The sequence below is a fragment of the Dermacentor silvarum genome, chromosome 10, assembly GCF_013339745.2.
Source record: "Dermacentor silvarum isolate Dsil-2018 chromosome 10, BIME_Dsil_1.4, whole genome shotgun sequence".
Taxonomy (NCBI): domain Eukaryota; kingdom Metazoa; phylum Arthropoda; class Arachnida; order Ixodida; family Ixodidae; genus Dermacentor; species Dermacentor silvarum.
The window spans coordinates 15,826,176-15,839,199 of record NC_051163.1 but is presented as its reverse complement, the minus strand read 5'-3'; the positions used below and the strand labels follow the sequence as shown (position 1 = coordinate 15,839,199).

General features: G+C 45.0%; 1 protein-coding gene across 1 annotated transcript; it reads left to right on the top strand.

The window, feature by feature from the left end:
* The first annotated feature begins 279 nt into the window (after nucleotides 1-279).
* LOC119431230 (uncharacterized) lies at nucleotides 280-11,556 on the top strand. Its single transcript, XM_037698708.2, has 3 exons — nucleotides 280-1,037; nucleotides 10,374-10,515; nucleotides 10,796-11,556. Exons 1-3 carry the CDS (start codon nucleotides 927-929, stop codon nucleotides 11,176-11,178), a joined length of 636 nt encoding a protein of 211 aa, XP_037554636.1. The 5' UTR covers nucleotides 280-926; the 3' UTR covers nucleotides 11,179-11,556.
* Nucleotides 11,557-13,024: the final 1,468 nt, after the last annotated feature.

The following is a 13,024-nucleotide window of genomic DNA, read 5'->3' as shown; positions in this document are numbered from 1 at the left end:
AACTTCTAAAAGAATTTATAAAGCAAGCAAGCCCTCTGACAAAACACGTCACAGAGGAACGCAAAGTGCCACCGAATGTCATTCGTGTTGTTCGCCTGCTTGAGTCCTCCTCTCTCACTACATCAAGCCAAATGTGACGCGCGAGTTCTAAAAATACGGTCGCGCCGCGCGAGAGCTCAGGTGTGTACCTCGATTCGCTACACGTCCCCTTCTCATTTCTTACCCTCCCCAGCATCTTGCATTCTCTTGCTCAGGTGACCTCCTGAGACAAAAGCAAGAACCCGTTCCAGCCCATCGCAAACGGGAGGTAGATAGCGTCGCGTTAGAAACTAAAGTGCCAGGAGCTGAAGACGAAGAAACCGTTAGAAGGGGCTTAGTGAGCCTGCGGTTCAGTACCAGACGACAACCTCCGGGTGTTCAGACTGTGGGCTGTGACTCCGTATAAATTGCCAATTGGTGCTGTGTGTTGACGATACTTCAAGCTGTGTCCCTGACGCTTCCTGCGACCTCGGAGAAGTCCGCAAGCGACACAGGTCTTGAAAGAACACGGATTACCAACCGGGAAGCAGAGGACCTCGTACATCTGACTAATAACCTGCACGAACTATCTTACAAGCGCCACAGCTACTTCTGCGAAACACCTCGAACTTCTGAGTTACGCATATTCGGAAAGCGCGTCTTGAAAGTTCGCCGGAGCGCTAGCGCGAATGTTCGCGCGTTAAACCTCCGAGATTTGCGCGCGCCGGCTTACGCTGGTTGATTCGGCATGACCGAAACCTGACAACGGTTTCGCATCCGCCCAGCGGGCTGAATCATACGCACGCACTGCCGATGAGGCGAAGGTGCAGAGATAGAGACACAAAATACCCCCACGTGACGCCGTAACCGGCGCTTCGGACGACGGACAGCCGATAGCCGTTATCGATATGCCGTTCGAATCGCTTCACCACCAGTCCGCCGGCGTCAGAAGAAAGCGGTTGCTCCAACGCCCAACGCTTCGTCTCGGCCAACCGAGGGAAGATATGTCTACGGCAAAGGCACGTATATACAAACACCTTTACCCCTATACCTTGTTTCGTGAATAACGGGCGTCGTTTGAATGTAATGCCAAATGACGACTATATGCATGATGTTACCCTTGGACCTAATTTTAGAGCGGCAGGTTACTGCGTACAACGAGCGCGACGAGGTGACCCAGAAATTGTCTGTAGTCTGTTTTGTCTACGTGCACCTGTCTTATATGCCGTATTGATCACGATTATATGCAGTATATGCAGTCACCATCGTTTTCAACTAACATTTAAAAGATCTTGCGCTTACCACTGCGTTGTTCTCACTAAAATTCCACACGCAATTTGTTTCTCTTTTTTTTTTTTTTTTCTTTTTTGGTATGCGTCATTCAATGAAACACTTGACATCGACCCCCCCGCTCCCCCTTTCCTTCTTTACCTGGTCCGTGCGAAATATTAGTTACTGATAGAAGTCAATCGTGTCAAACCGTCAAACATCTACGCAGTAGCTCGCCTTTCAGCTGTCGAAGTGCGCATATGAAGGCGGTTTTTCAACCTCTTCCGGACGAATCAGGCAACCAAATATCATCAAGTGCATTATTTAACAAATAGGACCTAAAAATGCGACCTTGTTGTGAAACTTGAGCGAAAACACAGCAGCGTTAAGAGCAAAATCTCTTAAGGTTGTTAGACTACAAACGCAGCTCACTGCAGATTTTTGTCCAAACGTAACAACAATCCCAACAAAATGAGCCGATGACGCTGGCTTACACGCGGCATTGTAAAACTAGAATCTTTCGGTAAAACTCGTCACGTTATTCTATGGTGTCAGGTCTATCCTCTAGGCTTCGCTGGCAACTGTACTGTTAGGGGTTGCATCATTTCTATTTTTTCGACAGTTTCAGAACATTAAATGTTAGATAAAGCGATACCACGAGCACGTGCAAACTGGGAATACTTGAAGTTTGCTTTCTCAATACCAAACACCCACTACTCGCAACATTCGTATTTAGCAGATTATATGCACGTCAGAAACAAGACCGCGCGTACTGCATACTGTGCTAGCATACTGCTTACGGGCTCGCGAAGGCGATATGTTAACTACATACGTGCAAGGACGTATCGACGCTCCGGCAACCGGAATTGGAAATTTGCATATCTGCGTGCGTGACAATTATCAGAATCTGTCTGTCTGTCTGCATTTTTTTAAAATCTTTCATTTGCAATGTCTAGACGATCGATGCCATTTGGCCTTTTCTTGTCCTGGCGAGTTTAATCGTGCGGTATAGGAAACGCCGCTGTATCAGCTTATCACAGCTTCTGACTCAGGTGATATTTTTCCCTCCTTGTTTCCCCGTATATGTCCTGGATATATAAAGCTCTGCGTAGTTAGCAGAACGGCTATTAAGTGTTATCAGAGGCTATGATTATGCATATGAATATCTGTAAAAGCATGAGTCAGATAGCATTCTTAACTTGTAAAAACCCAAGTTGCACACTTTTTGCATACCGTTTTAGCAGCGCACTCTCTCTCTCTCTCTCTCTCTCTCTCTCTATATATATATATATATATATATATATATATATATATATATATATTGCGTGTCTGTCTGTCGAGTCGGTTCTACCATTCCTCCGAACGGGCAAGATACGTGCGTGTGTACATTAGCGTTTCGGAGTTTGAGCTTTACGATTATATTTATCTGGAGGCCTCGCCACCATGATAAGAGATATTTTTCTCGGATAAAGAAGAATGTATGATAGCCCCACAGACATCCTTGCAGTTTAAGCAACATACTCCACAATGAAGAATACAAACAAACAAACATACAAACACACAAACAAACACACAAACGATAACAAAAAAGAAAAACGAGGTTTGATGAGCACTAGCTCCTTGTGACGTCATGACAAATGGACATCACCATCTCGGGAGTATCATAATCATCACCATCAGCCTATACTTAATCATCATCAGCATCAGCCATCATCAGCGTAATCAAAGAGTACAGGAGGCATACGTGAATATCATGGAAAATATTTATAAGGATTGCACAGCTACCTTGGTTCTCTACAAGAAAAGTAGAAAGTTACCTATCAAGAAAGGGGTCAGGCAAGGAGACACAATCTCTCCAATGCTATTCACTGCATGCTTAGAAGAAGTATTCAAGCTCTTAGACTGGGAAAACTTAGGAGTGAGGATCAACGGCGAATATCTAAGCAACCTCCGGTTTGCAGATGACATTGTCCTGTTCAGCAACAAACGATTGAGGACCTTAACCGAGAAAGTGTAAGAGTGGGGTTGAAGATTAATATGCAGAAGACAAAGATAATGTTCTATAGCACGGCAAGGGAACAAGAATTCAGGATCGCCAGTCAGCCTCTAGAGTCTGTAAAGGAGTACGTTTATCTAGGTTAGTTACTCACAGGGATCCGCAATCATGAGAAGGTAATTTACAGAAGAATAAAATTGTGTTGGAGTACATACGACAGGCATTGCCAAATCCTGACTGGGAGCTTACCACTGTCGCTGAAAAGGAAAGTGTACAATCGTTGCATTCTACCGGTGCTAACATATGGGAAGAAACTTGGAGGTTAATAAAGAAGCTCGAGAACAAGTTAAGAACCGCACAAAGAGCCAAGAACGAGAAATGTTAGGCTTAACGTTAAGAGACAGGGAGAGAGCGGTGTAGATCAGAGAGCAAACGGGTATAGCCGATATTCTAGTTGACATTAAGAGGGAAAAATTGATCTGGGCAGGCCATGTAATGCGTAGGATGGATCACCGGTGGTCCATTAGAGTTACAGAATGGATACCAAGAGAAGGGAAGCTCAGTCGAGGACGGCAGAAAACTAGGTGGGGTGACGAAGTTAGGAAATTTGCAGGCGCAAGTTGGAATACGCTAGCGCAAGACAGGGGTAATTGGAGGTCACGGCGTCCTGCAGTGGACATAGATATAGGCTCGGGACTATAGTTAACGTTTATTGATCAACAAAAAAGTACATTGCATTGTAAAGGAACCGAAGACTCAAGCTAGTGACGAATCGGCCAAACAAGCTAGCGATGCTGAACTCCGTGACGTCATCATAACGTACCAACGTTAGGGTTCAGACGCAAAATTAAAAAAAAAAAACTGACCTTTATTTTTTAGGTTATATTAACAAACTATTTCCGCCAAACCAATGCGAATCAAACTATGAAGAAAAAAAAACAGCAATTCAGTAATATAATCTAATTTGGTGTTGGTAGTTCGTGCGCCTTTAGGTGGGAAAAATCGGCAGCACAGACGTTGTGGTACCGTGTGCATATCTTTTAACAACGGGTGCTTAATGGCGTCCTTCATCGCCACCTCACTGTCATTGAGAAAAAAGTAATTTTCAGCAAAGAGCGATTTTCATATCCATGTCTAAATCCACGTAAAACGCAGGAACGTGCTCATAGACAACCACGCTGAATGTAATTCGTTGCATTGCAACATCAAAGTTCAGTTTCAGTGACTGTTGAGAGCAGGTATTTCATGTATAGGCCTTCAGGTGGCTACCGAAAATTGGTGTATTGGTGCGAAAAATTTGCAAATCCACAGCTCCACAACAAAAACAAGTATTGCAGCTCCGTAAGCGCTACTAATTGGAGTGCCTGAAGAAGACAAATGCATTATACATGTTTGCAGCTTAAGCGATGTCTTTTTTTTTTAACCTGGCTTTCGCAAAGTCATTATCGCGAATTGCTGGTTAACTCATAACATAACAAATACGTTCGCTCTAGACGACATATCAGATGCGTTTTACAAAACTACGATATCTCCTTTCATTCAGAAGCTAGGAAATATTAAAGCGAAACCTGCAGGAACTAATAATTGGTTGGAGTGCGTTTCGTAGGTGTTCCCAAGCCACGAACAGCAGCAGCTTGCCAATGGCCTCGCAAAATATAGTAATCACCAGAGACCAGATTTTAGGCAAATGCCTTTTTTGTTCCTTGCGCTCCTATCGCCCCACTTTGATATATGAGCATGAATTAGAGGTTAAGAAGGGCTCTTAAAGTGTTTTTATAGTGACTATAAATGCCTATTTTGGCGTTTGTGCCTACATGCCTATAAATGCCTATTTTCAATATCGGTGCCTATATACATGAACACTATTTAGCCTCAAGTTTCGCTTTCGAGTGCAGTTAGAGGCCGTTATTCAGGTTACCGGGCAACATTGACTGTTCGGAACTCTATGGGGTTCAACCTAGTCCTCTAGTTCAACCAACTCCCGGAAAACAACCGCTAGCGGCAGTGAAATGGGACGCGCCGGCCAGCATACGCCGCCGCGCTGACATGGCGCAAGCGGTTGGCGGGTCCGAAACCGTGGAGAGCCCGTCAGAGGTGAATGGAGAGTGAAGATCAACACAAGAAAGAAAAATGTGATGTGCACGTGGCTTTTGTTTTCTTTGTAATTTACTAATACCCCACCATCGAGCGTTCCTTCTCAGCGTACAAGCTCATTCTCACTGACAAATGCACAATTTTGAATCCAAAAATCTGGAGATGGTGCTAGTTTGCTATTGTTTCCACAACCGTCAGCTCTGATTCTTAGACTACGTCCGCGTGCTCTCCAAACACATTTCTTCAAACATGTGCACTTCAAATGGGCGGAAGTGTATTTGGCAGTGTTGGGACGTCTTGCCTGTACAATTCGGATAATATCATTGTATATGAGAAACTTGCCAGAGTTGTACCTAACAGTCCTTATGTAAGAATATGTTATTTCTTAATAAATCGTAGTCTCTCTTGCATTTATTATTTGTCTGTTTTTGTTGTGTCTTAATTTAATGGCGTCCGGCAGACGTAAGGTAGCGCTTTTTTAATTAGTATTCGCAGCTTTCAAGTATTCTTTTCATAGCCTGTTTCACTATATGCGACGCTCGAGTACAGTGGCCATTGAACATGAATATGAGCAGTGTGCTTGTTGAATTAAGCCAATTGATCGTCATTAGTCCAGGAGTTTTATGGGACAATTGCACGACTATGTTCAACTGTTGGCGCCTTTGTGCCATCATACGCAATAACATTTCTTTCTTTTTTTTTTGTCGTAGATACAGGTCACGCACGTCTTCGTTTGAAATAATTGGCATTTATGTAAAGATTTATTATGCCTATATTTACGACGTTGGAGGCCTAAAACGTTGTTTTCCCTCCCTATTTTTGGCGCCTAAAACGCGCTTTTTTAATGCCTAAAGATCAGGCCTCTAGTAATCACTGTGTTCAAATAAATAAATAAATAAATAAATAAATAAATAAATAAATAAATAAATAAATAATAATAAATAAATAAATAAATAAATAAATAAATAAATAAACCTGTAGGCTAACAAGTAAATGTTAAACAAAGTTCAGGCCTACAGGAGCAGACGATGTGCTTACCTCACAAAGATAAATGGAAATGGTAGGCGTGAGCTCACTCCATAGAATGCCATGGCTCAAGGATGGAACGCGAACAGGTGATATTCCAGGGGGCGACAACTGTGTTAGGAGTGTTGAGTTGTGCAAATTCAGGTACATGACTTTGCAGAAACCAGTTTATGAACTGTGTAGATTGTCTCTACAACCATCGTTGTCTGCTTTGGCTTCTTTAGACTTTTTTTTTTCTTTTTTTTTTGTTATATAAAGTCTCTGCTCTGTTTGTAGGGAAACGTCCTTAATGAGGTTCTTTCCTTTTCTCTACTACGGTCCATACAACCTTCTGGACGGGTTTGTGGAAACACTATGCGTAATAACACAAAGCAATAATGTCATTAATCCATTGGTTGTCTATAGAGAACCTATACACTTCTCCACTTCTCACAAGAACCTACGGAGATTATCAATCTATTTTTTATATGTTTTCTATATGAAGTTGAATTACTACAACCGTCGATTAGAAGTCTGATGATTACCAATACGCTGTCTATAAAGTTTGTATAGAAGGCTTAAGTACAAGACCTATCGAGAAAAATTAAGATGCCTTAAGTACACAGGCTGTTTGTTGACAATCAGCAGACTTCACAGGAAAAAAAATGTACATGTTTAATTTATATGGGCTACGCAAATATATTTCTAAGAGTGCAGGCTGTGCTTAGCTGATGCACGACACGGCTAGCTGGAAGCACCCAAGCAGTTGAGACTTCTGTCCTTCATTAAACTAAATTAGCCTGGCGGTGATAACGAGCATGCGCCGAGTCTTGGCATTGTCACTGATGCAATGTCTTTTTCGCACCATCATTTGTTCCCGTGAACGCTACATGATCAAGGTACTCGTTGAGAATTTGCAAAAGCGGCACTTGTTTCCGAGATAAGCGAGGCCAAGCGAGACTTGTGCTATCGTCGGGTTTCAAAATACATTTCATACATTGCGCATTCCTTGGTGCGGGGGTCAGGCTCGCAGCTACCGCTGAATATGTCACGCTATCATGGAAAGTGCTTGGGCAGAGATTGCGGAGCATAAGTGCCAAGATTGTCCAATTGTGCAGGCTCACGTGTTCAGGCTGTGAGAGACACACGTCGCCCGGGTGTATTATTTTTTTTGTGTGTGTGTGCTTAAATGGGGAATCTGTTTTCGCTGACAGGCTGGTATTACCAAATAAACGAAAAAATAATTATAGTTGCACGACCACGCAAACATCTGGGCTGTTCTCATGTCGGAGATAACTGGCTCTAACGGGTTCGTTGTCGGCAGGCTGCTCTCCTCGACGTTATTTTATCATCGCAGTTATATTTTACGCCAACTGCAGGACGAAGTCCGCTCCCAGTGATTAGAATTACTTCTTTCTTGTGTCAGCCGACTTGATCATCGTATGCCTGAAAAAGTAATTTTCTAATTTTATCGCTCTTATCTAATCATCTGTCATCTCCGAGTGCGTTTTCATTCCCCTCGCATTTATTCTGTTGCTCCGATGGACGACCGCTTATCTCGTTTAGGCATTCTGCTATAGGTTATCTGCCCAATGCCATTTCTGCTTGTCACTCTCAACTAGAATATTAACTGCACCCGTCCGCGCTCAAACGCACAACGGTGCCTTTTTCTGTCTTAACGTTACGCCTATTATTTTTCGTTCTATCGCTCATTGGTCTGTTCGTCGTTGTGAATACCTTCTCATGATTCGAGTCCTTTGAGACTACACTGGCCTCGATTATTGTACTCTTATTTCACAGTTTTAAGAGGCTGACTAATAATATAATAGTTAACTATACTGCGTTCTGTATCTCTGCACACTATTTATTTTACCTATATAGCTTTCATGTAAGTAATCTCCAGCTGCAATGGCGGCGTCACGGTCGCCCGTTGCTCTAGTATCTTCCACGCAGTTACACGTCATCATCGCACTGATATGTTTGTGGAAGATTGGGGAACGCGATTTAGCCTGAGTCGAACTCAAATTTTGTAGTTTCGAAAATAGACGCTCGAACCAAATGCGCGCCACCAAATTAAGCAGAGCGTGCCCATTCGAAAAAAAAAAATCTCGTTCGTTGAATATCTGGTGTTTCAGCTGGCATTCTTGCGCACCAAAAAAGAAAAGAAAAAAAGAAAGAAAAAGCAGTACTGAAACATTTTTGCTGGAACAGCGCAGCGTTTGGCCACATATTTTCGAGGCGTATATAGTTCTCAGAGCTGGTTCACATGCAATCGCACGATTTACAGCAAATTATCATTACCAATGTCGAAGGATTGTCATCGTCACAAAGAAGATATGCAGGAGCAAGGGCAGGGCGGTGGACACGGAACGCTGTGATACTGTGAAGCGCACGCAGCCCCCCCCCCCCCTACACACACACACACACACACACACACACACACACACACACACACACACACACACACACACACACACACACACACACACACACACACACACACACACACACACACACACACACACACACACACACACACACACACACACACACACACACACACACACTAACAGCGTGCACAACGCCGTAACTGTTCTTGAGTTGAAGTGATAGAGAATTGAGTTGAGAGACATATCTGCCCCATTCTCTTCACTTTTGTCCTCATCTTGTTTTCGCGATGTGTTTTTTCAAGTAATTGTTTTTGTTTCATTCCCTATCTCTCCTAGCTCTGCAGTTTACATTTGCTTTGTCCATTGTACCACCTGTTAATTTTCTTTCGTTTTAAAAAAGATATATAGTGCACTTCTGCACGACCAACGAAGCAAACATCACGTCTGCTTCCTAGTAACCTTCAATTTTTTCAAGAACTCGTGTTATTCTTCGTGTTCTTCCCTTATAAACGCCAATTTAAAGGGTCTTTAGATTTCCCACAAATATCAAATACACTGCTGTGCTTCCTTATACATTTATCCTGTTGTTCTATAAACGATACATACAGTCGCCTTTCTGCTAGACAAAAGTCGTTAACAAGTTCATCTCCTTCGGTGTATTGTAGTCCACAAACTTCCGATCGGGTTGTCTGCGAGTCTGTAGACAACGTCTGACAAAAAATGTGAGGCCACCTGTGGCCTCACACGGGTGGCCACGGTTGGTGCGGCGACGATGGCTACGAGATGGCGCCAGAGTAGCTTGCGTGGTCTGGTAGATATTTCGGCGGCGGCTGCTATTAGTCGTGCCGACGCGTCACCCACGCGCTGGATCCCGCGATCTCCAGATTAGTGAGGCAGTCGCACCACATTTCGCTCCGTTTGCAACGTGCAACACGAGAGAGTGTCCGCGCCAGCCAATAATATATGGCGAAATGAAAACACGTATTCAGCTGCGCTCAAATTTCGCATTAGGGAGTATCGTAATCGTAGGTGAATGTTTTGTAGCGTTATTGTAGCGTTAGCTACACTGGCCTAGCCAAGCCCGTTTCGCGCGGCACATCAAGAGCCGTGCTGCGCATGCGCAAGGATCAGTGATGTCACACGGCTTGCGCACCGGAGCCACCGGAGCCGGCACCTCTCGCGCACTCCGCCGCCGGTCTGCGCATTCCAGAGGAGTGACGTCGTAGCCGTGGTAGACGCACTGGCGCCGGCGCGCGCTCGCTGTGCAGTCGCCGTCTGACACTGCGCTGGAGCCGCTGCGCTTCTGACTGGCGTTTGCCAGTGTGGTATAGCCATGGAGAAGGAGAGCGCAAATGCTGCTCAACAGCGCAGAAGAACGGAGAAGCTTGACTCATCGGATCCCGAAGTAGTTGCCTGGCAATTAGCGGTTGAGCGTAGGAGACAACCAGGAAAGCTAAGAATAATCAGCTGAACCTTTGCTAACGCTACGTATATCCTGGCATAGCCGAGCTAAGCCACTGCAACTTTTTTTCCGATTTCACTCGTACTCAAACATTTATTACATCGATCTTTCACGTTTTTCGCCCCTCTCTGTCTTTCAGACCAGGAGAACGAGGCCGGCAACGTCGCCTGCCTGCGACATCACACCGCCGAGCTTCATGAGATGGAACAGCGGCTACAGCAACTGGTTCGACCGAGCGCAGCCGGGCTCACCAGAGAAGTCACTCTCTTCCTTCGAAATAGGTTCGTTGTCCTCGGTTTTATAGATGCGCGCACGAAATCAACCGGTTTCTGAGATCGCCTTTCACTACAGGACACTTTCCGTGTGCACGCGCATATGTTGAAGGAACCTTCTCTCTTTTTGCTGTCTTACATAAGGTAGACGATCGGACGCTTTACGGTTGTTTAAAAAAAGAAAAAAAAAAGAAAAGATATGTATGCACCTTATTTCAACGCACCACTTAACATCCCTCGGTTTGATGTGTGCATCGTGAACAGGAGCACCCTCTCACTTCCCTTGCAGACGACGCGACATTCCTGGAGTGCCTTGTCAACGACGTGGGCAGCCCCGACGACAGCCTTCGGCGACCATTTCTGGCCAGGACGCCACCTAGGCCTGAAGTGGTGGTCTCTGCCGCCCTGACGTCGACGCCGGCCTCCCAAAGGTCCAAGAAGAAAGTAACGTTCGCCTCCTCCAGCGAAGCGGCGAAGTCCAAGGCGGACTCGATGCCAGACCTGTTGGAACCACCGCTCGAAGCTTCGTGTGCGAAAGAGTTGAACGCACCGGAGTCCAAGCCGAGGGCCAGGAACTCGTTCGTGTTCGCGGCGTTTAGCAAGATGCCGTTCTCTACGAAGCGCAGCGGTTCTTTCACGGGAATCGAGCCGTCGTCTGTCGACCAGCGATGAACGTCGACCTTGTGGCCGTACAGTGCCTGCCTATGTACATAATATCAATGTGTGACCCGTGAGACTTCTTTATCCGTGAACAATTTTCGTTATAAGGCTGTACAAATAAGCGGCACACGGGGTGTTTTTTTCTTCGCGCACCTTACAGAACGTGGGGACCCTTGGTCAACTTGAAAGGGTAATGCCAAGACCAGTGTTGCGATTCGTTCTGCTGTTTGCAACGATATTGACACGTGAGCACACAAAGTGAGATGCTTGTCGGAAACTATGAAAGCCTATCTGCTTCTATTTGACGCATGCTGTGCTCCTAATTTACTCTTAATGCGAAGCATTTTTTGCCCTTGAGGACCCTTCGATAATAAAAAAAGAGACGTGTGTCCGATGGTGGGTTTTGAACTTCGGTCCACCAGCACAACAGCCTATATATATGTTCTACCCATTAGGCCACAGATGCATGCAGCAAGAAAAGAATAACAATCGTACCAATAATTTCCTTAAGATACAGTCAGCACTTTGCGACGCTATGTCACTCTCCACCGCCTTCAAGAGAGATATAAATTTATTTACAGAAAGGCAGAGACGTCGGCCTGAGCTATAACTTGCTCTGGCCTGCTACTCAAGAAAAGGGACGGAGAGGAAAAGGTCTGATGAATGATGATGATGATATGAGGAGGAGGTGCGTATATACAAGTCCACAACGTTGTGGCATCTCTAAGGCCGTGCGTCCAGCCCAGTGGCTTGTAGAAAGGCTATGGCGGCACTTGTTATCAGGGCTGCGCTGGTTGCGTTAAGCCAAGGACCTAAGAGAAACTAGTCTGGACTTCCTCTTCTTCTCCTAATCTTTCCCTCCCATTTTCCCTTCCCCCGTGTAGGGTAGCAAGCCGGGATCAGTCCTGGTTAACCTCCCCGCCTTTAATTTATCATTTTCTCTCTCTCGTGTAATAGCGGCCTCTTATCGACATGTGCAATGGAAGAGACCACTTTCTGTCGTTCTTGCGCGTATGCGGGACAAACGCAAATATATGATCAAGTGTTTCTGGTACCTGACCGCCTTCGGTATCGGCCCAGGCCTGCGGCGTCCAGCGTTGCGTCCAGCGTTGCGTCCAGCGTTGCGCATTGTCTAATACGACACAAGCGAAACACACGCTTGCGTTTAAGTTCGCGCACAGCAGTGCGTCTCGCAATCATGCCTGCTTTGTACTGCGAGGTACATCCGCGTAACGTCCCCACAAAAGGACATCGCTTCAACTACACAAGAAAGGAACATATAAACAAGCACAGCTATTGTTAGGTCCAAAAGAATAGTAAGCTTCGCTTACTTTGCCAATCACCTTTGATATGGTTTCAGCACATTAAAAAAATTTTCCCCAGCAGTGAGTCAGTAATACTGGCGACGAAAAACAAAAGCAATATGCATTATCTTTCATTACACGCTGCCGCCTCTACATGCGTCTACTTAATGAAAGTATATTTTCGTCAAAAATTTCTCCAGCAGAATAAAGCAAGAAAAAGAAAAAGAAAGATGGAGATCCGATGCACTGTGGGATTCAATGTTATGTGAAGCATTTTGCAGCTAGCTGGCTATCTATCATCATTTGGGTTCCTGCAGTGTGCTACCAAATGGTGCAACGTGTACATGTAAGACGAGCAATTTGTGTGTGTGTGTGTGTGTGTGTGTGACGACGAACAACGGCTTAACAGCGGTGAAGATTGTATTTCGAGGACGATGGCGTGTTGTATTCCGTTGTATCTGTTGTATTCCGGCGAAGAAACGTAACAACCTGTTCTATTACGACATGGGCCGATTCCGAAGGTGGTGAAATGTCACATTCTCACCCGCATGATG